The sequence below is a fragment of the Melanerpes formicivorus genome, unplaced genomic scaffold, assembly GCF_026170545.1.
Source record: "Melanerpes formicivorus ecotype bairdi unplaced genomic scaffold, bMelFor1.0.p_v2 SCAF_97, whole genome shotgun sequence".
Lineage (NCBI taxonomy): Eukaryota > Metazoa > Chordata > Aves > Piciformes > Picidae > Melanerpes > Melanerpes formicivorus.
In genome coordinates this window covers 352,052-378,854 of record NW_027142449.1, presented here as the reverse complement: position 1 = coordinate 378,854, position 26,803 = coordinate 352,052, and the positions used below count along the sequence as shown (strand labels likewise).

The 26,803-nt window shown below is 47.0% G+C and overlaps 1 protein-coding gene across 1 annotated transcript in view; it reads left to right on the top strand.

Moving 5' to 3' along the window:
• Positions 1 to 2,405: 2,405 nt before the first annotated feature.
• Positions 2,406 to 26,803, top strand: part of PLPP4 (phospholipid phosphatase 4) — a 70,138-nt gene continuing 45,740 nt past the window's right edge. Inside the window, exon 1 of the mRNA XM_068166105.1 lies at positions 2,406 to 2,803. Within this exon, the coding sequence (XP_068022206.1) occupies positions 2,748 to 2,803 (56 nt within the window). The 5' untranslated portion in view covers positions 2,406 to 2,747. The remainder of the gene's footprint in view (positions 2,804 to 26,803) is intronic.

Here is a 26,803-nt window from a genome sequence, read left to right as displayed (position 1 = left end):
TATCTTTGTTTCCTGAAACATCAGAATGTTTGTTTGGGGGGGGGGGGTTTGTTTGTTTGTTTTGCCTGGTTTTGGCTTGGGTTTTTGTTTGTTTGGGGTTTTTTTTTCTAATCCATAATATAAATATTTGACCAAGCTGTCTTGAAAATCAGTGAAACAAGGTACAGGAGGGAGAAAGATCTCATTTCAGCAACATTAACACTTTCAGTGCTCTCTCCAGTGTGAGTCACACACCTGTGTTTTCTGGGTTTCAAGTCACTCTCCTTGCAACAAATCCAGCCCTAGTGCACTTATCTGTAGATGAGGTGAGTTTGGAAGCCTTATCATAGTATCAGTCAGGGTTGGAAGGGACCACAAGGATCATCTAGTTCCAACCCCCCTGCCATGGGCAGGGGGGCCCCACACTACATCAGGCTGGCCAGAGCCTCAGCCAGCCTGGGCTTAAACACCCCCAGGGATGGGGCCCCAACCACCTCCCTGGGCAACCCATTCCAGGGTCTCACCACTCTCATGGGGAAGAACTTCCTCCTCACATCTAGCCTGAATCTCCCCACCTCCAGCTTCATTCCATTCCCCCTGGTCCTATCACTACCTGACATCCTGAGAAGTCCTTCCCCAGCCTTCCTGTAGGCCCCCTTCAGATACTGGAAGGCCACAATTAGGTCACCTCGGAGCCTTCTTTTCTGCAGACTGAACAGCCCCAACTCCTTCAGTCTGTCCTCACAGGAGAGGTGCTCCAGCCCTCTGCTCATCCTCCTGGCCCTTCTCTGGACACGTTCCAGCACCTCCACATCCCTCTTGGAATAGGGGCTCCAGAACTGGAGGCAGTACTCCAGGTGGGGTCTCACCAGAGCTGAGCAGAGGGGGAGGATCACCTCCCTCGACCTGCTGGCCACACTTCTCCTGATGCAGGCCAGGATCTGATTGGCTTTGTGGGCTGCAAGTGCACACTGAGAGCTCATGTTGAGCTTCTTGTCCACCAGCACCCCCAAGTCTCTCTCCTCAGGGCTACTTTCCAGCCAGTCACTGCCCAGCCTGTATTTGTGCCTGGGGTTGCCTCAACCCAGATGCAGGACCCTGCCCTTGCTCTTATTGAACTTCAAAAAAACCCATGGTCAATAAAAAGTTTTACTATACCAGTTGTTAATTCAGAGTTCAAAGCTTCCATTTGATGCAGAGTGGATGTATTACGCAGAGAGGTTTAATAAAGCCTCTCTGGTAGCAATTCTCTAGCAATAATCATGTAGAAAAGTGAATTGGATCCCCCACAGAAATACTGATGGTTGTTTTGTAACTATGTGAAGTATTAATAGCTGTGAACACTTTCCTGAAGGACCTGCCTTCAAAGGCCACAAGAAAGCAGATAATTAAATACATTTAATTCCGAATTAGTTTGCTGTGTTTCATGTCTTAAGGCTGAAACTCTCTTACAATAGAGATACTCAAGATTCAATCCCTCCATGCAGAGAGGAAATTAAATGAACTCTCTGCAAAATTTGGCTGAGGCAATACAAGGATTAGGGTGGCTCAAAGCATACCATTGGGAGGAACAGTGAATGGATTGGAGAAATCACAGGAGTAAACCAAGGCCATGGCTGTTTTGCTGCCTTTCTGCCATTCCAGAAATATCCAGTGCCACATCACTACCTCCTCTGCCTGTCTGTTGAGCTGGACACAGCTCTGGGAACAAATGGACAGCAAACTAAACACACATTTAAACTGTAATATCACATGCAGGGTAGAATCTGACCGAGTGAATTGGAGTGACACGATGTGTTATTTGCCTTAGCAATGAAAAGTAAGGTTTAGAACGGCATGGACGTCTAAATGGGTGGGAAGCCTGTTACATAGACATTGCAGAAAGTGCTCAAACGTTGTTACTCCTCCAGGCAAAGATAGATGCTCTGGTGTTTAACTGCCCATTGCACAAACGACCAGTACATGAAGTCTTTACTAACAGCTGCTAATATCTGTGTCTATTGGTGGTCTCTCCTCCCTCCCCGACTATTTTTCACTCCCTTCATTACAAACTGGGGATGAACGTTCACGGGCGCTGTACCGTACCCAGGAAAACTGAAACCCAACGTGTTGCCGACTGCGCCAGGAGACTCGATGTCAGCCTTTATGCGCTGACTGGCAATGGGTTAATTTCTCTCCAGCTAAGGGTGGGGGAGCGTTGCATTAAACATCCATCGGCGATCATACGGCTCCACAGGGCTCCAGGGACCTCTCCTCAGTTTCATAAGAGGGCAAAAGTCCAGTACAGCTTGAAAAGGCTCCCCCAGAGTGGGTGGCGAATGGGCACCTCCAGGGGCCGGGCGGGACGGCGCAATAGCAGCTGCACGCCGCCGCCGCGGGGGCGGGCAGAGGAGGGGAGGCAGGGAGGGGAAATCCCCAGGATCCCCCGGCCCCCGCGCTGGGAGACACCGCGTTAGTCAGGGGGACCCTCCTCCTGTGCCCGGCTGCGGCGCGGCAGCGGCCGCTTCAGCCTGCCGGCAGCGCCGCTGCTCACTCCCCGCGCACCTCTCCCCAGCTGCCGACGGGACGCGGCGGCTCCGTGGAGGAGGGGATGGAGCAACTCGGGCTGCGCTTCGCAGGGCTCTACGCGGCGGCTACCCTCTCCCGAAGCGGCCGGGAGGGCTGCCGGCGGGTGGCTTGAGGCGGCCGAGTGGCTCCTGGGTGCCCCCGCCCCACGCGGGGAATGAGAGGCGGCGCCGCGGGGCTGCCGGAGCTCGCCGGGACCCACCATGCGGGAGCTGGCGATCGAGATCGGCATACGGGTCGCGCTCTTCGGGGTCTTCGTGTGAGTAGCTGCCGGACGGCGGGAGAGGGGGGAACAGCTGCAGCTGGAAAGGCACTAGCGGGCATCTCCTAGACAGCCTTAACTTTGCTTCGTGGCCCGGTGCCGCTCTGGCTTGCAGCCGGGGCGCTGTGGGCTCACCGGGGCAGGGAAGTGCGGGGTGCGGGTTGCCGGCGGTTGCCTGCTCCGCAGCCCCCTGCCCAAGAGCCACCCCACGCTGGGCTGCGGCAGCGAGGCGGGCCCCGGGGCGGGGGAGCTCACTGAGCTGCTGCCCACTCTCTCGGGAGCCTGGAGCGAAGGGCGCTGCTGGCGTTCCCCCGTCCGGGATGCGTAGAGGGAATTTGTCCCCGGGGTGAGCAGCGGGGGAGCCCTCTTTGCCCTAGGATTTTGCCCGAAGACCCTACGGGGTAATTTTTGTTCGAGGGAACTGTTTGTGAGAGAAGGGAGCAAAAGCAAACAAGCAACCACCAATTTAAAGAGGGAAGGGAAAAAAAAACCCAAACCAAACCGCAAACTCTAGAACCTGCTGTTGGTTTACGTTTGGACGACTGTAATTCTGCGGTAAGGTCTTAATCTGCCCAGGCTGTGAAGGATCCCAAACAGCTCGTTTGCAGCAGTGGGAACCCGCAGTAAGCGAGCTCCGAGGCAGGCAGCTACAGTGCTGGTACTCGGAGCTGAGGAAGGACCTCAGGCTGAACAGGAGATGTAATGGATCCTAGCAGGGTGCGAGGTGCGTGTGTGCACGCTCCTGTGTGGGAAGGAAAGTCCTGAAAATGTGGGTGGTGAAAGATGTGCAGCTGTTGCTGCAGGAACATTCTTCCTTTGGGGGCTTTTTGTTGCAGGGCTGAACCAGTTTCTTCTTTCTGGCAGTTTGTGTTCTCCGTGTATTTGAGCAATAGAAAGTCCCACTCGTCATTCAAGTTTACATTTTCACTACTTAATGCTTAAATACAAATACTGAGGATATTCATGATCTCTCAGAAGTGTCACAGAAACTGGATCAGATTCTGCTGCTGTTCACTTGTCTACTTACTGAATTGAAGCTGTTGGTCACATTGGTTGGGCATCCATTAAGCTGTGACACTGCTTTGCAGCTGGTGATAGTGGGATACTTGGATGCAAAGTCCTCTCTGAACCACTCATGGTTAATGAATAACTTGCTCAATCTCTTGGTATTCAGGTTTTTTCTCAGTGCTCAGTTCTCTTCAATATTGATGCAGTTCTTTTGATTTGCAGCGTTTGGTGATTGTAATCCTGTTCATGTTGGGATAAACTTTGATACCTTCAAAAACCCATAAGGTACCTTTGGTACCTTTCAGTTTAACTGCATCTTTGAAAGGAGACCTGTGCCTCTCAATAGAACCCTTTTCTGGAATGTGTGGAAGTACAGGATGAGCAAAGACCTCAGAATCTCATGCTGCATCAGCACCTTTCTCTTCATTACGATGGCATGAGTAATTCATCACTGACACCATCCCTTAAGAGATCTCTTCATATAGCTTATTACCATCATGTGTAAATCGTGACCCATTATAAGCAGTCATTTTGTGGTTATGCTTCTGTCTTCCTCTCTAAAAGATTCTGTAATTTTTCCTGTTCTCTGTGCTGTAGCTCTAAAATCAGCTGAAGGATGGTTAAAGAAAAATGTTGTGGTAGTCCCACAATGGCAAATGCCTGTTCAAGCACTTCTCATGCTTCCCCATAGCTCAGCTCCTGCCTTCTTGAAATTCTGAGGTATAATTCTGACACTGTAATAGGTCGTGTAGAGCATTCATTGACATCTAAAAGCACTGAACACCTTAGCATTCTGAGTTCAGTTTGGTGTTTAATTTCACAGGGGACTGCACTTTATTCGCTTGTAATGGTTGCAAGAGCACAATCTCTAGGTAGAGCAAAAGAAAAGCTTTTGTGTTCAGATAATCTTAACACCAAAGTGATCTTTTGCTATTGAAATAGCATTCAGTATCTCTCTCAGTTGTTTCTAAAGAGGCAGTTACATTTGGAAAGTTTTGTGTTATAGGGATTGAAATACAGCTTTAAATAGAGGTTTTTGTAGGCAGCCAAGGCAAGGATTTTTGTGGAGTGTTCAGTTCCCTGAAATACCTTTTCAAGAGTGAACAATTCCTTGTGTATTTGGAAGCCCTGGGACTGGAATCCAGGCATCAGCAATGTAAGCTCTGCTGAAGAACCTATTTCTAGGAATGAAAAGGCCATACAGTTCCCGCCTCTCATAGAGAGGAAAGCCATTAACACCAGTCTGAGATCATCTGTTGTGAATGCCAGCTGCACATAGGTATTTGTCCACCAGGAACTAGAAAGAGCAGCCTTTCTTTCTGCAAAGGTGTTGGTGACTTTAGGTCACTGCCAGCCTTTGTAAGTGTTAGGAGTCTGACCTTGAAGGTGGTGGTTCCAGGGCTATTCGCCAGTTGTGAACCATCTCTGCCTCCTCGATGTCTTTTTTTTCTGTTTTGGCTTCAACCTACTGAATATTATGTCACAGAATAATATGCAGCTTATTTTGTGCCATAAAAATGCAAAGGAAAAAGGTACATGATCCATGGTGTAGTTTTGCTGGATGACAAATGTCATTCCTTAGAAATGGAGGTGTGAAAACTTACATTGATAATTGATGAAATTCAGTGTATTGGCAACAGGAATATATTTTACAGCAACAACAGCCACATTTTTCCTGTGCTTAGGCTTGGCAGCCTTTTTTCCCTTTCCACTTGCCATAATTATCAGCTTTAGCCATTCCACCAAAAGCACAAATCTGTCCCTGTTGTTTGTTTTCTGTTCTGCATAGGGACCCCATGCCAGGTAATAGGTGGTTTTGATGGCTGTGTTGCTTTGGATGAATTCAACAGGTAGGCAGTGACTCAGCTGTAGGTGTTGTCTTCTGAGCAATCCCTGTGTGTTCACTTGGCAGCTAAAGATCGGTTTAGGTGTTGAAATGAAGCAACTCAAGCTTGTGTTTGTTTACAAAGGTCTGTGTCCAAGGGCATTTTAGCCCTCAGATTTTTACTGCTGTTGAAGGAAGGATTAGTTAGGAGAGATTTATTTAAAGACCTACAGCTGCCTGAAATTCAGAAATGGGACTTAAAAATAGCAACCTAACCCAAACACAACTGTTTGCAGTCCAAAACGTGCTTGGTGCATGCTGTACTGGGAATGTAAATAGATATTCTTTGAGTGTCTTTGGCAACACAGTGTCAAGTTAAAAATTATAGGGAGAACCATGATATTTCTGTTCAGCACCATAATTTCCCCCAGTTCCTTAACACTAACCAATCCATTTTTAGTTTTCAAGATATTTAGCCTTGCACCTTTTGTCTGGGCTGAGCTGCTCCTGGTGAGTGTAGCTGGTTTGCCACTGAACTAGGCAAAGACAATTCTCATGCTGTAATTTGGTCATTAAATTTTTACTCCATTGTGCAGTTTCAAATATTTTTGCATTAAACTTTGAGTTTAACCAGTTCACCTGCTCCATGTGGATGGTGGCATTTGTCACTTGCCAAATGCTTGGTGAGAGTAAATTGGTTTTTGACTGGCTTGATTTTACTCAGTTAAGTGAACTGTTAAAGGATTTGTGAGCAAGTCTGATACTTTTACACAGGAGTGGTGCCCTTCAAACAATGCTGCTGCGTCGAGCTCTGGAGCCCTCAACACAGGAAGGATGTGGACCTGATGGACTGGGTCCAAAGGAGGGCCATGAAAATGATCAGGGGATTGGAGCACCTCTCCTATGAGGACAGGCTGAGGGAGCTGGGAGTGTTTAGCCTGGAGAAGAGGAGGCTCCAGGGAGACCTAATAGCAGCTTTCCAGTCCCTGAAGGGGGCTACAAGAAGCATGGAGAGAGACTGCTTATAAAGGCTTGCAGTGACAGGGCAAGGGGCAGTAGCTTCAAACCAGAGAAGAGCAGATTTAGATTGGATGTGAGGAACAGATTCTTTACCATGAGGGTGGTGAAACACTGGCACAGGTTGCCCAGGGAGATGGTTGGGGCTTCATCCCTGGAGATATTCAAGGTGAGGCTGGACAGGGCTCTAGGCTACCTGATCTAGTTGAGAGGATGTCCCTGCTGATTGCAGAGTGGGTTAGACTGGATGAGCTTTGGAGGTCCCTTCCAACCAAGACCATTCTATGATATATCCTAGGAAGAATTCTTTGAGTGGTAGTGCAGAGTGAGCCTGCACTTGCCAGTAAAGATGCCTTAGTTTCTTAGCAAAATACATGCTTTGCTTTGGCTGCCCTCTACAAGGAAAACTCTTCATCTGCTTCAAGTTTGAGAAGACCACATCATTGTGCTGGCAGGAAGATAGGTCTGCATGGGTTGTATATTTAGCCCCGTGACTTGCCCAGAGCGCTTCGGCGGCGTTTCTAGAGCTGTCTAGTTGATTAAAGCGACAGCTTTGCAAGCATTGCTTCATCAAACCTCCAGCTCTTCAACGAGTGTGATGTGATTAAAATATAAATGTCATTCAGAGTAATTGGATATCTTCCCTTCAGCACTCTCATTAGCAGCCTCCCTTGGGAATAAATGTTTATCTGCCAGCTAACACATGTAAATATTACACATGTGAGTGTATGGTGCTGACTAATGCTGACATCTGGTGCGTGAGCCATGCTCAGGTGCTGGTTTGAGCAAGTAAAAGCTGCTTCTCTGTGTATGTTGGGTTGCCTACAAGTTCACCATATTAAGATTTTAATCAAGTTATGACTGTGCATGACATGATTTAATATGGACAGCTCCTTCAGGGAGCTTGCTTTGTCATGGGGGGGATCTGGATATTCTGCACATGTTGCCTTCTTAAGTGTTGCTATGTATTGTCTCGTAAGCACAGACAGCAAATCAATTAGCTGAGGAAATTCCATAATGCCGCAGTTCTCACAGTTTGTGCTTGCCTTTTCTCTGCCACATCTGCTGGATCTTTGGAGGATAGCCTGAGCTGAGAATCATGAGCAGTTGGAGATCTGTGGGTACTAGAAGCAAAATACGATTGAGCAGAAATCACCAGTCTGAGGCATTCAGACTTATCTCCTCATGCTGCCACAAGTGCTGCCAAATTATACAATCAATTGGACTGAGATTTCAAACCACCTTTTAAGCCAAGGTTCTCTAAGTGAATGTTTCAAAGCAAAGTAGGTATTTGGCCACAGGAGCTTCTTCTAGGTCTTTTTGTATCCTATGCTCTCAATTTGAATATGCTGTAATTCTGACTTTGTTTGGGAGATGATTTTTGGCTTCTGGTCATAAGTCTTGGACTTCTTTCTCTGTACCCTAATTTCTCATCAAGAAAGGCAGAGTAGTACTTCTTCCTTCTCACCCTTTGTGCATTTAATGGGTATGTTCTTTGTCAGGAGGTACATGGACACTAGCCAAAGCCCTTTGGGCGCTGAATATACTTGGAGGTTTTTCAGTGTAGTTTCACAAAGAGTAATGATACTAAGAATTGAGAACATTGATGTCTCTGATTACTAATCTGTTTACAAATAGGTACTGTCTTCTAAACTGGGATCTAGATGATGTTGAAATGAGGGAAAGATTCTGTTTTGGGGCCCAGGCTGAAGTCTCACTCACTGAGTAGAGTTAACGAACAGTTAAGGGAAAGGCTTGCTATAAAAAAAAATAAATGTGAACCTGTCTGGTGCTTAGGATGTGAGAACATGTATCAAAGGTTGCATGTGGAGCTTGACTGTCAAGCAACCGACTCGTTCCAGCATTGAACGGTGTCCGTTACACCTTTGAAGTGACGGAAGAATTGGAATGCCGCAGAGCTTCTGCAGCTGGAGGGATGCAGCTGATGTATCACAGAGTAACCTGAGTTCTTCTGTTGCTCAGCACTGTGCTCTTGAGAGGTTACTGTTTAAAAAAACAATAGGGAAAAGGGGGGAAAAAAAAAGGCCCATAAATACCTGTAATATGAAGCACACCACACAACAACCTGTCCTGGTATCTCTGAAACGTCACCAAGCCTAACAGAGACACATTGGTGCCTGGTGTTCCACTGACATGAAACTTCTGTTTCCATTGATTCCTTATTTTATTTATTGAAACCAGGGTAGGGTTTTGCTGTCTTTTGATAACAGCTGTTCAGGAGAAAGTGTCCCTGTCTTTTCATGCTGACTTTGGTTTGCGCAAAAGATGGAGTGTTTAACTGACCTTTGTATCAGTGCTTTCAGATTGTGGAACTGGAATACAGAATTAACCAGACTGGAAAAGACCTCAGAGATCACCCAGTCCAACCCATCACCCAACACCATCTAATCAACTAAACCATGGCACCAAGTGCCTCAGCCAGTCTCCTCTTAAACACTTTCAGGGAGGGTGACTCCACCACCTCCCTGGGCAGCACATCCCAATGGTCAATCTCTCTTGCTGAGAAGAACTTCTTCCTAACATACAGCCTAAACCTCCCCTGGCACAGCTTGAGACTGTGTCCTCTTGTTCTGGTGCTGGGTGCCTGGGAGAAGAGACCAACTCCCACCTGGCTACAACCTCCCTTCAGGGAGTTGGAGAGAGCAAGAAGGTCTCCCCTGAGGCTCCTCTTCTCCAGGCTAAGCAACCCCAGCTCTCTCAGCCTCTCCTCACAGAGCTGTGCTCCAGACCCCTCCCCAGCTTTGTTACCCTTCTCTGGACACCTTCCAGCAGCTCAACATCTTTCCTAAACTGAGGAGCCCACAACTGGACACAGGACTCAAGGTGTGGCCTAACCAGTGCTGAGTACAGGGGCACAATGACTTCCCTGCTCCTGCTGGCCACACTGTTCCTGATGCAGGCCAGGATGCCATTGGCCTTCTTGGCCCCCTGGGCACACTGCTGGTTCATGTTCAGCTTCTGTCAACCAGTACCCCCAGGTCCCTCTCTGCCTGGCTGCTCTCCAGCCACTCTGACCCCAGCCTGTAGCACTGCATCGGTTCTTGTGGCCAAAGTGTAGAACCCAGCACTTAGATGTGTTAAATCTCATGCCCTTGGACTCTGCCCATCTGTCCAGCCTGTCGAGGTCCTTCTGCAACTAAGTTTATTTTGTGTCTTCCCTAAGTCCCAGGGGGAGAAGAGGAGGATTTAATGTCAGGAATCCTAATTGTCTTGTAAATAGGATTAGATTTAGACTTGATGTCGGTGGCTACACTTGCAGCTGAACCCATGCTAAAAAAAGGATGTTATTGTAAATGCCAAAGCATCTGCTCCAGATCCTTGAGGAGTAAATGGTGACTTTGTGTCTCTTCTTGTTGAATCCTATTTACTCACTGGCTTTGGCACTTTGTATTTATTTGCTCCCAGCCCTGATTGTGAATGTTTTATAGTGAGGATGCTGCTAAGAGTGATGAGCTTTCTGTAAGGGGAATTTTTCTCTAAAATAATAGATTTTTATACTTTCATCTAAACACAGCCAAGCTGTAGCCCAACTGTATGTCTTGGGGCAAAACCTTTTTATTAAAGTCTTACTGCAGAGAATGCACAGTAAACACAGCTCTTTATTGTGTCCAGGCCTGTTGGTGGCTTTGAAAAGCAAGTACTTGGAAATAGGTGGCAGAATTGCTGCCGCTAAAAGTGGATTAAGGATTACATCTAGTATGTCTTTTAACCTTTTCTCTGTAGTATGCACCCTACTGACACCAAGCAGGAGATGTTTGAGTGATGCATCTATACTGGAAAGGATTAGTGGACAAAGAGGGAAACCTAAAGGCAATACTTAAGTCCTTATTTAGTGTTGCTTGTGATCCACTAATGAACATCAGGAGCTCAGACTTGAATGATTAGGGAAAGCTTTGCTGGTTCCTGAATCAGAATAACTGCTTTACAGCTGATCCAATTAGATTGTCCTCATAGGAGAGATAAAACTATCATCAAATGTGGCACTTGAACTAAGCTTTGCTTAACTACCTGGACTTTAAGGTACTTTCCATTCATGTTTTCCCCTTGCCTTGTAAATGGTAAATTTATGGTCAGTGGGGCACAAGTCATTGCTAGGCAAGAAAGTGTGAACAATCTGTATTACTCTCCAGAGAGCTAGATGAAGAATGTTTCTTTGCTGTAAAACAGATTGCTGCAGTCACTGCCTGTTGTATTTGTTGGTTTCTCTGTGCTATCAAACACTGTTGGGTTTTTAATATTCAAATGGTTAAATAGTTCCCTTGTTAAACTAGTACTGACTTGTAATTAAAGTCATATAGAGATGAAATGCATGAAGAGGGAATTGATTGGAACCACAGGCTTTACAACTGGTGTTTCCTTGAGTGGCTCTTGAAGACTACCTATGCAGGTGAATTCAAAGCAGTGGGGAGAAGTGAAGACAGAACACACCTTATCTGAGGGAAAAACAGAAGTAATTGAACTGTTTAATCCAGAAATCTGAGGAGACATGGCAGTAATCTTATCTTGTGGTAGCTGCTTGCAAAGGCAAAGTGCTCTTTGGGAATTGCACAGAAAGGAAAGACTTTGAGACTTGTAGCAAGGGAAACAGCCAAATGTGGCAAATAGGAGCTAACTGTAAGGACTTGTGAGCATTGTGATGGATCATCATGTCTAGAATGTTCACCAATGGAAACCTGCTGAAGTAAGTTACACTGAAGGTACCTTGGGAGTATTTTACCCACAGTTTTGCTTTGCTGCATGGCTGAGGAGACAGGCGAGGTGGCTTTGAAACTGGCACAAATCAAATGCTTCCTGAGAGTGTTCCAGTGTGGGGGTGGAAAGCTGAAGGACACTAAAGCATGTTTCTTGCAAGAGACTTTTGGCTTGTGTTGATGGGCAGGAAAGGAAACAGCTTTACCAGATCCAAGTTACTTGGAGAATACTTTGGCAAAGATTGAGCAGAAGCTGGTGATCCTTTCTGGCTGGAAGGCAGTGCTGTGCCAGATTTGGATCTGGATGGGGTGCTTGGTGCCATGGTTTAGTTGATTAGATGCTGTTAGGTGATAGGTTGGACTCAATGATCTCGAAGATCTTTTCCAAGCTGGTTTATTCTATTCTGTTCTGTTTGTACTCTAAATATTCTGTGTTGATTATGGTGGAAAACGGAATCCTAGATTAGAATCATAGAATTGCTCTGGTTGGAAAAGACTTCCAAGATCATTGAGTCCAACTATTGACCAAATACCACAATGACCACCAAACAATGTCCCAAAGTGCCATGTCTACACATTTTTTGAATGACTCTCTGGATGTTGACTCCAGCACCTCCCTGAGAGCGTGTTCCAATGCCTGACCACCTTTCCAGTAAAGCATTTTTTCCCCTATTATCCAACCTAAACCTCCCCTGGCACAATTTCAGGCCATTTCCCATGGTTTTGTCATTTGATAGTAGGGAGAAGAGACCATTGTGTCCAGCCACTGATGTGTTGGGGAGGGGAAAAGGCAGCCCTGTTGTAGCAGGTCATTTGGCTATGTCCAGTTAATTAGCAGAACTTCAGTGGCTGCAGGAACTCCACTGCCCATACTGGCGAGGTGAAAGGTTTTGATCTCTCTGCTGGAAAAGACTTCTGGAATTTCCTTAGCCATCATGGCCTGAAGGTCTGAGGTAGAAGATCTCTGTCTTGCTGTGTGAAACGAGATTTGACCTTTCCAGCACTATTCCTCTGCTTCAGTACCTATTCAAAGCCTAGATATATGTTTGCAGTATGTCCCACAGCTCTGGAAGGACCCTGCAGTCTTCAGTCCTTCAAAATCACTCTCTGACTTTTGGTCACAATTTGGAAGAGACTTTTTCAATCATGACACTGAGTGTTACAGCCCTTAAAGCTTGGGATTTTCCAGCAAGATAATTAGGCTGTGTCTCACAGAGAGACTTTATTCAGGTGGTCTGAGCACCCAGGAGTGTTAGGTGGAGCGTTGCACTCTGCAAACTTGCACTACAGCATTTTCACTCTATTTTGAGTCAAAAGTTTTCCTGCTTCTTTAGAATTTATAATGGAGGTGTAAATAGCAGCTGAGAAATATTCCAGCTTTGAAGGGTTTGTGGCAACCTGCCAAGAGTTGTGAAGCCTTGCAAATGGAAAACAACAGAGGAGAGGATCATTGCATACAAAATGTTATATTTTCATTAGCTGCCAGTTTTCACTAATTGGAGAACTGATCTAATAGCTTGACTACGTCCTCACAGCCTGCAGAGACACCATTAATAATTTAATTCATCTACTGTCCAAAGTGCTTTACAGGAGTGAAACTATTACTACTGAACTTTAATGAGTGCCACAAAATACTAGAAGTGATGTTCCCGTTCCCTGTTACTGTATTTTGTTTTAATCATTATTAATGCTATGGAACATGCAGTTACTCACACAAGTGTTTTGGCATTGAGTGATTTTTATATGTAGTTGATTTGTTTGTTAATGTCATTAGGCAGGGGCCTTTGCTTTTCTGCTGTAGAGAACAATAAAGGCACCGTGAAGGAAGAACTGGAACATGATAACTTGTGCATTGGTGTGGTGTTTAGAATCATAGAATCAATACGTTTGGAAAAGACCTCAGAGATCCAGTCCAACCTATCACCCAACACCTCATAATTAACTAAACCATGGCACCAAGTGCCATGTCCAATTGCCTCTTGAACACCTCCAGTACTGGTGACTCGAACACCTCCATGGGCAGCACATCCCAATGGTCAGTCTCTCTTTCTGGGAAGAACTTTCTCCTCACCTTCAGCCTAAACCTCCCCTGGCATAGGTTAAGATTGTGTCCTCTTGTTCTGGTGCTGGTTGCCTGGGAGAAGAGACCAACCCCCACCTGGCTACAACCTCCCTTCAGGGAGTTGGAAAGAGCAAGAAGGTCTCCCTTGAGGCTCCTCTTCTCCAGGCTAAGCAATCCCAGCTCCCTCAGCTTCTCCTCACAGGGCTGTGCTCCAGACCCCTCCCCAGCCTCGTTGCCCCTCTCTGGATATGTTCAAGTGTCTCAATGTCCTTCTTAGGATAAACTTTTTAGAATTTAGAATAAACCAAACCAGGTTGGAAGAAACCTTCAAGATCATCCTGTCCAACCCATCAACCAATCCAACCCACCCAAACAACTAACCCATGGCACCAAGCACCCCAGCAAGTCTCCTCCTGAACACCTCCAATGACGGTGACTCCACCACCTCCTTGGGCAGCACATTCCAATGGGCAATCACTCTTTCTGTATAGAACTTCTTCCTAACATTCAACCTGAACCTCCTTTGGCACAGCCTGAGACTGTGTCCTCTTGTTCTGGTACTGGGTGCCTGGGAGAAGAGACCATCATCTGCCTGTCTACAACCTCCCTTCGTAAATTGAGGGGCCCAGAACTGGACACAGGACTCCAGGTGCGGCCTAACCAGTGCTGAGTCCAGGGCAGAATGACTTCCCTGCTCCTGCTGGCCACACTATTCCTGATGCAGGCCAATAAATAACTTAGCATTTAGTAAACAACTTGTGTGGTGCTTAGTAAACAACTTGGCCAAAAGAAGTGTCTCTTTATTAAGACCAAAGGGTTTTATTTTAAATTAAAACAAGTTTGATAGATACCTAGACAAAGCATTTTAGTTTGGGTTAAAATTAATGTTCCTGCTTGATCCAAAATCATAGAATCTCAGAATGGTCTGGGTTGGAAGGGACCTCCAAAGCTCATCCAGTCCAACCCCCTCTGCAGTCAGCAGGGACATCCTCAACTACATCAGGTTGCCCAGAGCCCTGTCCAGACTCATCTTGAATATCTCAAGGGATGGGGCTTCAACCACCTCCCTGGGCAACCTGTGCCAGTGTTCCACCATATAACTTGTTCCTAACATCCAGTCTAAATCTGCTCTTCTCTAGTTTGAAGCCATTGCCCCTTCTCCTGTCACTGCAGGCTTTTGCAAGCAGTTGTTCTCCATCCTTCTTGTAGCCCCTTCAAGTACTGCAAAGTCGCTATTAGGTCTTTCTGGAGCCTTCTTTTCTCCAGGAGGAGGTTTTAATTTCACATAAAGGAAGTACAGCGTGATGTGGGGATAGGCTTCACTGCCACACAGGTCCTCTTTCAAGCTCACATCTGTTTATATGTCTCTGGGGAGAGCATAGAGCAGAGAGGCAACAATGAATACCATAAATCATGCCTTTTATTAACTAAAATTAGAGATAATGCAATGAAAACAGTAGCCAATAGTTTTTGCCCTGTTGGTGTCTTTTATTTCTCTAAGGCCACCACTGTTGATGATGATCTCTTTACAGTACCAAAGCAGCGCTGGGTTTGCTTTAAGCATTGTCCAATGATAGCCATAATAAGTAGCAGCTCTGACCTGCTTGCCTTGTGCTTGAACTGCCTCACTGTTCCATGTGAGCAGGGATTACAAGAGTTGAACTGCTTTTTGTTAGCCCTGGAGCAGCTGAATGCCAAACCAAGTATGGTTTGGGGTTTTTTTCTGTTTCATTTCAGAATGGTTTATTTTATATTCTGCTGACCAGAATGCAAAAGATGTGAAGATCACTTTCAACATTAGGTCAAAGGAAACTCATAAAATGTAAACCAAGCCACAATAAGTCAACTGGATTCCATTTTACAGTGGGTGTTTTTAACCCACTTCAGTGTAGCCATTTCTCTTCTGCTCTTCTGTTCAAAGCTGCAATGCAGCATGACCAGCTGTGCCCTCTTTCTTCCTTTCAGTTTGCTCATTTCCAGAAACTCTGCTTTTGTAAGGGAGAAATGATGGTGAAAAGTTTGTATCTAAGCTGGTTAAGTAGTTTAATGCCTGGATGCCCATTTTCATTCCTACTCAATGGGGATTTTCTAGATTCAGTCACTTCATACACTTCATAATGTACTATGATGCTGTGAGTATAATTAGAGATTGGAAGGGACCTCCAGAGATCATCCAGTCTAAACCCCCGTGCCAGAGCAGCATCACCCAGGGCAGTCTGCACAGGAATGCATCCAGGTGGGGTTGACAAGTCTCCAGAGAAGGAGACTCCACAACCTCTCTGGGCAGCCTGCTCCAGGGTTCTGTCAACCTCACTGTAAAGAAGTTTCTCCTCATGTTGAGTTGAAATCTTCTATGTTCAAGCTTGTACCTGTTGGTCAATTGCTTATTGCTGTGCACCACCCAAAATAGCTTGGCCCCACCCCTCAGATATTGATAGACATTGAACAGATCCCCTCTCAGCCTTCTCTTCTCCAGACTAAACAGCCCCAGGGCTCTCAGTCTCTCTTCACAGGGCAGATGCTCAAGTCCTCTAAGCATCCTCATGGCTCCCTGTTGGACTCTCTCCAGCAGATCTCTGTCTCTCTTGAAGTGGGGAGCCCAAAAGTGGACACAGTATTGCAGGTGTGGTCTCAGCAGGGCAGAGCAGAGGGGGAGAAGTACCTCCCTAGCCCTACCCTCTCGCAGCCACCCAGCTTGGTGTCATCTGCAAACTTACTTTACCTTTGCACTAAGAGATACTGAAGCAGCTGTATCAATAACTATCTCTACCTTTTTAATAGCTGCAATCTTTTATTTCCCAACACAATGCCATGGACTTAACACTTCTATAATCCTTATATGGAGCTTTGCTAAGTTTGAGTCTTGTACAGGATACAGGGTAATTAATATTCACCAGGAACACCCTCCAAAGATAATTCAGAAGCTGTTTTTCTTGCTACAGTAAGGAGAAGATCTGACACCTCCCTTCATCTGCAGTACCCTTCTGTTTGTAGGAGCAAGCATTGACAAAGGCTGCTAGGAGCACTGGCAGAAAGCAAATGCTAAGAACAATGCTGCAGGAGGCTTCCTTCATTCAGTCCCAATTCAGTGCCCAATACAGCTCTGGAAAGAGTGTCAATTGATAGCATTTGGTTTTAATCTCTGTATCTTTGAGAAGCTAGAAACAAAGCCTTCACACCACTTCCTCATAACATCTTTGTGGGTGCCATAGACAGTGGCATTGAGTGCACCCTCAGCAAGTTTGCTGATGACACCAAGCTGTGTGGTGCAGCAGACATGCTGGAGGGAAGGGAGGCCATCCAGAGGGACCTGGACAGGCTGCAGAGGTGGGCACAAGCCAACCTCATGAAGTTCAATAAGAGCAAGTGCAGGGTCCTGCATCTGGGTCGAGGCAATCCCAGGCACAAAAGCATGCTGGGCAGTGACTGGCTGGAAAGCAGCCCTGAGGAGAGAGACTTGGGGGTGCTGGTGGACAAAAAGCTCAACATGAGCTTTCAATGTGCACTTGCAGCCCGCAAAGCCAATCAGATCCTGGGCTGCATCAGGAGAAGTGTGGCCAGCAGGTCGAGGGAGGTGATCCTCCCCCTCTACTCAGCTCTGGTGAGACCCCACCTGGAGTACTGTGTCCAGTTCTGGAGCCCCTATTACAAGAGGGATGTGGAGGTGCTGGAAGGTGTCCAGAGAAGGGCCATGAGGATGAGCAGAGGGCTGGAGCACCTCTCCTGTGAGGACAGACTGAAGGAGTTGGGGCTGTTCAGTCTGGAGAAGAGAAGGCTGCGAGGTGACCTAATTGTGGCCTTCCAGTATCTGAAGGGGGCCTACAGGAAGGCTGGGGAAGGACTTCTCAGGATCTCAGGTAGTGACAGGACTAGGGGGAATGGAATGAAGCTGGAGGTGGGGAGATTCAGGCTAGATGTGAGGAGGAGGTTCTTCACCATGAGAGTGGTGAAACCCTGGTATGTGTTGTCCAGGGAGGTGGTTGGGGCCCTGTCCCTGGAGGTGTTTAAGCCCAGGCTGGCTGAGGCTCTGGCCAGCCTGATCTAGTGTGGGGTATCCCTGCCCATGGCAGGGGAGTTGGAACTAGATGATCCTTGTGGTCCCTTCCAACCCTGAATGAAACTATGAAACTATGAAACACTTGAATCTAGCTTTCCCCACTTTTAATCCTGCGGGTGCACTTTTATCTAGAGAGGAGCCAGAAGTCAATGGAGTTGAACCCTGGGATGGATAAGGACAAAGGGCAGGGGCAATTTTGTTTTGTTGAATTTAATGTCGCTGGCAAATAGAGGACTGGTTCTCAAGGGGAGGTTTGGCTTCAGATGAGTCAGTATCACTTGATGTGAAATATTTCTGAGTGTTTTAAATTAGTTATCAATTGCAGTGTGACATTTAATTAGCATATGTGCCCACATTAGCCCTTCAGATACATGAGAAATCATTCTGATTAAGGGATAGAGAAGAAATTCTGATGCAGTTTTAAAACCACACAGTTTTACCACGGCTGTCAGATTTCCCAGATGTGTTTCAAGGAGAGTTTCCAAGATTTTTCTCCAGTTTACTAGCAGGTTTCCCAGACATGCCTCATAGATCCACTGCTGTAACAACCAATATTGAGGCATGACTTCTTCCAAAATGACCAGCCAGTCTCTTGACTCCCCTCTGGCACTGCACCTCAAGCAGGGTGAGCTGTACTATACCAGGCCAGCAAAGCCAACCATGGTGGGAGACAGTTTCTTCAACCAGAGCATGTCTAACTAGATGGTAGTCTGTGCCTGTCAATGCCCCTGGATCCTTCTCTGACAGAGGATCTGGGGTTTCATTTAAAAAGGCTTCATAAAATATGCCTGAGATTAGACTCAAGTGCTGGAGCAGACCTGAGCCATACATACCTACATTAAACATACAAACAAGTTAAAACCAGCTCTAACCCCCCTGCTCAAATTCATCTTCCTTGTTTGGTCCAAATTCAAGAAACTCTTTGAATTAAATGAAATCATAGTATCATAGTATCAGTCAGGGTTGGAAGGGACCACAAGGATCATCTAGTTCCAACCCCCCTGCCATGAGCAGGGACACCCCACACTAGATCAGGCTGGCCAGAGCCTCAGCCAGCCTGGGCTTAAACACCTCCAGGGATGGGGCCCCAACCACCTCCCTGGACAACCCATTCCAGGGCTTCACCACTCTCATGGGGAAGAACTTCCTCCTCACATCTAGCCTGAATCTCCCCACCTCCAGCTTCATTCCATTCCCCCTAGTCCTATCACTACCTGAGATCCTGAGCAGTCCCTCCCCAGCCTTCCTGTAGGCCCCCTTCAGATACTGGAAGGCCACAATGAGGTCACCTTGGAGCCTTCTCTTCTCCAGACTGAACAGCCCCAACTCCTTCAGTCTGTCCTCACAGGAGAGGTGCTCCAGCCCTCTGCTCATCCTCATGGCCCTTTTCTGGACACCTTCCAGCACCTCCAGATCCCTCTTGTAATAGGGGCTCCAGAACTGGAGGCAGTACTCCAGGTGGGGTCTCACCAGGGCTGAGTAGAGGGGGAGGATCACCTCCCTCGACCTGCTGGCCTCCACGTCCCTCTTGTATGGCAAGAAGGAAGGCAACAGCTGAGGGAGTCTGGGCTCAGTTAATGAGCAAACTACAGCATCAGGAATCTTGCTTTGAAACAGATATTGACACTTCTTGCCCTGCTTTGTCTCGTGGCAGGAACCATCAAATCTCCGGATACCCAAATCTGTGCCTTAACCCTAGGGTAAGTTTCTCTTTCTATCAGAACTAGAGTTGGTATTATTAAAGTTACATTTAAAGTTACATTTACATTAACTCATGGCATCTTCTCCCTTGGTCAGATTGCAGTTCATCTGTAGTAGCTGGGCCTTGGTCATATATTTTTTTGTATTCCAGTACACAATTCCCTCCTTGATGGCTGAGGAACTGTGGATTTCCCAAACTACTTTGAGATCAAATGGCTCAGATCTCTTTCCTTGCACTAACCTGTGAGCTAGCACAAAGCTGTCTCCTTATGCTAATGTTCACAGGCAGCAGCATTTCAGAAACTGAACTCTTTCAAACCTGAGGTGAGCTGAATGGTGGTGGTAAACCACAGGCATTGCTTCTTGTCTCACCTCATTACTACCCTGTTTATTTGCTGCTACTCTTGCATTCCAGCCTCAGACCATTTCAAGCTTTTCATAGTTTGTGGCTCTGAGCAGCCTGCTCTAGTGTGAGGTGTCCCTGCCCATGGCAGGGGGGTTGAACCTGGATGATCCTTGAGGTCCCTTCCAACCCTAACAATTCTTGATTCTATATTTTGTTTGTATTTACAGGAGTTGCAAAAATAAAAACTAAAAATAAAAACCCCCACTTTTTCCCCCCCTTAATATTCCCTATAGACAATGAACGAGTTTAGGTTTTCTCATGACATGGGAATAAGTTACTCCCTCCAGGTATAGCAAGTAACACAACTTGGATGCTTTTCCCTTTACTAATGTGTTTCAGAAGGAATGAGCTGAAGTCTTTGGATTCAAACATGACTTCACATGGCAAAGGCCATGTGAATAAGCAGTGTTCAGTGATGGACTCTCTGGGCTGTCTTGTTCAGCCCAGGTCACTTAGTGGACCCCCCTAAGGCAAATCCTGCCTTTCAGGATACAATTTTCTTATCTCCACAGCTGTTATGCCCTGTGGTGTGTTCTCCTTTATGGCTCTTCATATAAAATGTTGGGGCTGCCAGTCTGCTGTCTGGGGATCCCTCATGAGTTCTGTATTGTGTGTATGATCTCTAATTAGGCCAACCTGTCCAGAGCTGTGCCGACGTCAGCATCACTGATGCTGCTCACAGCTATGCAGGTTTAGTGTCAGGGCAACTGACTGCACAATTTAACGTGGCAGGTACACTATAAAAGCTTTTACTGCCAGACTTGAGACCAAACTTGGAGAATATTCAAGGGAATATCAATGTAGGGAAGGGCACAGTGGCATTCCAATAGTACAGTTGCAGCTAATGTGTCTCTGTGGGAGATGCAGCGGTGAGTTTGCTCATGCGGAGTTCTTCAGTCAGGGAATAGTGGCCAGAGCCAAGCTTTTTTTTTTCGATGAGCACTCAGAGGTGACTTATAAGTGAGATTCCTGAACACCTGGTGTCTCTTTGTTACCTTCTCTAATGAGGAATTGCATCCAAAGCCATTTTATGATCAGAGCTGCTTATCAGCAAATGAAGCTTAGGAAAGAGGATGGTGGGTCCTTAGGTGTCTGATATGAAAGACCAAGCATCACCACCATAAATTCATGCTCATTCTCTTCTGGTGCTTTTTCCTGCCACATGTACTTCTCTGTCTTCTCTTAGTTGTTGTCACTTGTGACTTGGGACAAGCCTTGCCTGCAAGAGACAAGGCACAAGGCAGACACTCACCACCCTTGTACATCCTTTAGTTGACACTCAAAACTGGGAGGCAATCTCCAACTTTCTAATGTTCTATGAATTCTTCTGATGAAGCAGATATTTTGAGTCCCCAAGATTGCCAAGGCCAAAGTCTTGTTTGGAAAAGACCTCTGAGATCATTGAGTCAAAAGGTCAGCCTAACACCACCATGGCCATTAAACCATGTCCCTAAGTGCCATGTGTCTGTGTCTTTTTGAGCACCTCCAAGGATGGTGACTTCACCACTTCCCTGGGCAGCCTCATCCAAGGCTCCACCACTCTTTCAGTAGAGAAATTTTTCCTGATACCCAGTCTAAACCTCCCATGGCATAACTACTTCTTCTATCACTTGATACTAGGGAAAGGAAACCAACTCCCACCTCAGTGCAACCTCCTTTCAAATAGTTGTAGAGAGCAGCAAGGTCTCCTCCAGACTAAACAACCCCAGTTCCCTCAGCTGCTTCTCATAAAACTTTCTCTCCAAGCCCTTCACTAGCTTCACTGCCCTTCTCTGGACACACTCCAACACCTCAATGTCTCCATTCCCTACCTCCGCTGTTGTGGCAGACTGAAAGACCTCACTGGTACACTATGTTTCAAATCTTGGTGTGTTACCCTTGGGCTGATTTCTTGCAAGTCCAGCTTTGTGGCCCCCTTCCTTCAGTTCTGGTTTGAAGCTCTTTCAATGAGCCCTGCCAGCTCCTGTGCTAGGATCCTTGCCCACTTGGACACATCTTTTGCCAGCAGGCCCAGTGTTCTGTAAATCAGGCCAAGATTAAAGAGCCCAAAGTCCTGCTGGAAACACCAGGCTTGGAGCCAGATACTGACCTGCTGACTCTTCTGTTCATTCCCTCATCACTCTACACAGCTGTTGGGGGGATAGGGGAGAACACTGCTTGCACTCCTCAACCCCTTAAGCAGTCATCCTAAAGCTCTGAAGTCTCTCTTCCTTGCCCTTAGACTTCTTGTTATTACTGCATCACTGTCTACCTGTGGATAGTAGTCTGAGGGCTGCACTAGGGAAGGAAGGTTTCTCTTCACATCACTCACCTGGAACCTTGGGAGGCATCAGACTTCCCAAAGATGTGAGTCCAGTCTGTATGTGGGGCCTTCCACCCAGTTCAGAAGTGAGTTGCCTGTGACTCATCTTTTATCTTTGCTGAGAAAGTTGTGACTTGGGGTCTGGACTGACTAAACCTTGGCAGCTCCTCCAGGGTGAGCCATCATCACCAAGGCCAAATGCCAGGTCCTGCACTTGCATCACAACACCCCCAAGCAATGCTATAGGCTTGGGGCAGTGTGGCTGGAAAGCTGCTGGCAGAAAGGGACCTGAGGGTGCTAATGGACAAGCAGCTGAATGTGTGCCAGCAGTGTGCCCAGGTGGCCAAGAAAGCCAAAGGCATCCTGGCTTGGATTAGAAATGCTGTGTCCAGCAGGAGCAGGGAGGGGTTGACCCCCTGGTACTCTGGGGAGGCCACACCTGGAGTGTTGTGTCCAGTTTTGGGCACCTCAGTACAAGAGAGATGTGGAGGTGCTGGAGCCAGGGTAGAAGAGGGCAAGGAATCTGTGAAGGGCCTGGAGAAGAAATCTGATGAAGAGCAACTGAAGGAGCTGGGGATGGTTAGTGTGGAAAAGAGGAGGCTGAAGGGAGACCTCATTGCTGTCTATAACTACCTGAAAGGAGGTTGTGGAGGGGCTGCTGCTGGTCTCTTCTCACAGGTAATTAGTGACAGAACAAGAGGGAATGGCCTCAAGCTGTGACTGGGTAGGTTTGGACTGGACATTAGGAAACATTTTTTCAGGGCAAGAGTAGTTAGGGATTGGAATGTGCTGCCCAGGGAGGTGGTGGAGTCCCCAAGCCTGGATGTGTTTAAAGGTGGTTTGGATGTGGTGCTTGGGGCTATGGTTTAGGGTTGAGCCCTGTAGAGTAGGTTTCTGGGTTGGACTTAGTGATCCTGAGGGTCTTTTCCAACCTGAATGATTCTGTGATCTGCTTCCTTTTGCAGAGAGCGTATTTTGCACAGGCAGCTGGGAAGATGGGGTTGTTACCAGGGGCACATGTCTGTGGTGCCCCTTGTGTTGGGCAGGAACTTGCTGCCACTAGCCACTGTCTCCTGAGCCACTGCACCTAGTCAGGTGAAGAGAGGACAGGGACCTCCCCCTAGAATGGAATGGAATAGAATTAACCAGGTTGGAAAATACCTTCAAGATGTTACTCTGAAAATGGAGCTGTTGGCCAGCAGCAGTCCTTGTACTGTTTGTAAGTGCTTCCCAGGTGAATGCTAGTCATCATTTCCTTGCTGGTAACTTCTGTCTTTCTCTAACAGGGCACAACAGTATGATGTTAGGCTCATCTATCCTATTTATGTCCTGTTCTTGTTGCTAGGTTGGGAATATGCTTTTCTACTCTGACGCTCAAAGGTTTCTGCCTTGCCAGCTTTACCAGTGCAGTGCTGTTTATTGCTCCTGCTCTGATCTTAGCGATTGCCAAATGTCACTGCTTTTTGATTTCCTGCTGATGAATGCCAGGGACTGATAGCTCTGTTAAAGAGCAGTTGAAGCAATCAGATGAGGTGCTAAACAATACTCTGCTGCTACTTGAGAGAGATGAAAACCATGGTGGAAGCGCCGGTCGTTTGAGGGGTTTGGAGCACAGCCCTGTGAGGAGAGGATGAGGGAGCTGGGGTTGCTTAGCCTGGAGAAGAGGAGGCTCAGGGGAGACCTCATTGCTGTCTACAACTACCTGAAGGGAGATTGTAGCCAGGTGGGGGTTGATCTCTTTTCCCAGGCACCCAGCGCCAGAACAGGAGGACACAGTCTCAACCTGTGCCAGGGGAAGTTTAGGCTGAAGGTGAGGAGAAAGTTCTTCCCAGAAAGAGAGACTGGCCATTGGGATGTGCTGCCCAGGGAGGTGGTGGAGTCACCACCACTGGAAGTGCTTAAGAAGAGCCTGGATGAGGCACTTGGTGCCATGGTTTAGTTGATTTAGTTGTTGGGTGATAGGTTGGACTCGATGATCTCAAAGCTCTTTTCCAACCTGGTTAATTCTGTATTATAATAGAAAAAGTATAGAAACCAGTTGTCTTTATCCAAGGACTACATTAATTTCTAATAACACCTAGTCATTTAAACAAGGTTGTGCTGGCTTACCAGAACAAGAGTACACAGTCTCAGGCTGCGCCAGGGGAGGTTCAGGCTGGAGGTCAGGAGGAAGTTTTACACAGAGAGAGTGATTGCCCATTGGAATGGGCTGCCTGGGGAGGTGCTGGAGTCACCATCACTGGAGGTGTTCAGGAGGAGACTTGACAGGGTGCTTGGTGCCATGGGTTAGTTGGTTGGGTGGTGTTGGATGATAGGTTGGACGCGATGATCTTGAAGGTCTCTTCCAACCTGGTCTATTCTATTCTATTCCATTCTATTCTATTCCATTCTATTCTATTCCATTCCATTCCATTCTATTCTATTCTATTCTATTCTATTCTATTCTATTCTATTCTATGAATAGTAATAGACTGCACTTTTGGTTAGGACGAAGGAACATAAATCACTAAGTGTCAGGCAGTTTAGGAACCAGTATGTCCTCATGATTGTTTAATAGAGTACAAAGGGAATTGCCTTCAAGCTAGTGAGATCTTGTATCCAGTAGCACATCCATGGTGCTTCAAACAAAAAAGAAAAGAAAAAAGTAAAGAAGAAAATTGTTCTTTTATGAGCCTTAGCATAAAAATTTAATTAGCAGCTGAGCTCTTTCTAAGGATGGAAAAAAAGTGATTTCTTTTTATAGAGTCACTTCCCTTGAACTGTTTACTTTGTGTTTCTGTACTGTTCACACAGGCAACATCTGCTACCTTCTACATCTATTTTTTTGGTTTTTAACCCTCCTTTTAACTTGTTTCAGCAATTCTAATTTAGTTATTCCCCTCCCTCCTCTCCCCCCACCCCCTTTTTATTTCAGCGTATTTGAACACTGCCCTTGGAAGACATTCAGAATGCTGAGTAAGGGGAAGAAATGGTAACATCATCAGGTTTAATAGGTAGTGGATACAAAAGTGGTGTTATTAAACAAAGTAGTAATTGTAATAGTTATTAATGTTGTTAATAGATCTGTCAAAATGAAGCCTCCTTCAGAAAAGTGCAAAGATAGTGAATAGATAACTCATCAGCTAGTCAGGCCTCGGCTGGAGTCAGATAGTATTTATGTTATTTATTGTAGAATAGAATAGAGTAGAATAATCTGGACTAGAATAGAACAGAATTAACCAGGTTGGAAAAGGCCTTTGAGATGCCATTGAGTCCAGTCTATCACCCAACACTATCTAATCAACTAAACCATGGCACCAAGTGCCTCATCCAGGCTCTTCCTAAATGCCTCCAGTGGTGGTGACTCCACCACCTCCCTGGGCAGCACATCCCAAGGGCCAATCTCTCCTGCTGGGAAGAATTTCTTCCTAACATCCAGCCTAAACCTCCCCTGGCACAGCTTGAAACTGTGTCCTCTCCTTCTGTCTCTGGTTGTCTGGGAGCAGAGAGCACATTAAATCTTATGACTTGGCCTGTATTTCCAAGTCATTTGGATTTTGAGTTCTGTTTAATTTCTCTGATTTAAGAGATGACACTTTAGCCTTGGTTTTCTTCCATTGCAAGGAGAATGGAATCAAGAAGTGCCTCAAACCATGAACTCTGTTGGCTCATGATGTCCAGTGGCTTAATATCCATTTATTTTCAGGATGGCCAAGGGATCAGGCCCAGCCAGCATGGATTTAGCAAGGGCAGGTCCTGCCTCTCCAACCTGATCTCCTTCTATGATCAGGTGACAGCCTGGTGGATGTGGGGAGGCCTGTGGATGTAGTCTACCTGGACCTCAGCAAGGCCTTTGACACTATCCCCCACAGCAAACTCCTGGCCAAGCTGTCAGCTCGTGGCTTGGACAGGAGCACACTGCACTGGGTTAGGAACTGGCTGGAGGCTGAGCCCAGAGACTGGTGGTGAATGGTGCCACATCCAGCTGGCGGCCAGGCACCAGTGGTGTGCCCCAAGGATCAGTGCTGGGCCCTGTGCTCTTTAACATCTTTATTGATGATCTGGATGAGGGCATTGAGTCCATCATCAGTACATTTGCTGACGACACCAACTGGGGGCAGGAGTTGATCTGCTGGAGGGTAGAGAGGCTCTGCAGAGGGACCTGGACAGGCTGGGCAGATGGGCAGAGTCCAAGGGCATGAGATTGAACACATCCAAGTGCCGGGTTCTGCACATTGGCCACAACAGCCCCATGCAGTGCTACAGGCTGGGGTCAGAGTGGCTGGAGAGCGGCCAGGCAGAGAGGGACCTGGGGGTACTGGTGGATGGTAGGCTGAACATGAGCCTGCAGTGTGCCCAGGCAGCCAAGAGGGCCAATGGCATCCTGGCCTGCATCAGGAACAGTGTGGCCAGCAGGAGCAGGGAGGTCATTCTGCCCCTGTACACTGCACTGGTTAGGCCACACCTCGAGTCCTGTGTCCAGTTCTGGGCCCCTCAGTTTAAGAAGGATGTTGACTTGCTGGAGCGTGTCCAGAGAAGGGCAACAAAGTTGGTGAGGGGTTTGGAACACAAGCCCTGTAAGGAGAGGCTGAGGGAGCTGGGGTTGCTTAGCCTGGAGAAGAGGAGACTCAGGGGTGACCTTATCACTCTCTACAACTACCTGAAGGGAGGTTGTAGCCAGGCAGAGGTTGGTCTCTTCTCCTAGGCAACCAGCACCAGAACAAGAGGACACAGTCTCAGGCTGCACCAGGGGAGGTTTAGGCTGGAGGTTAGGAGGAAGTTTTACAGAGAGAGAGTGATTGCCCATTGGAATGGGCTGCCTGGGGAGGTGGTGGAGTCACCATCACTGGAGGTGTTCAGAAGGAGACTTGATGGGGTGCTTGGTGCCATGGTTTGGTTGATTAGGTGGTGATGATTGATGGGTTGGA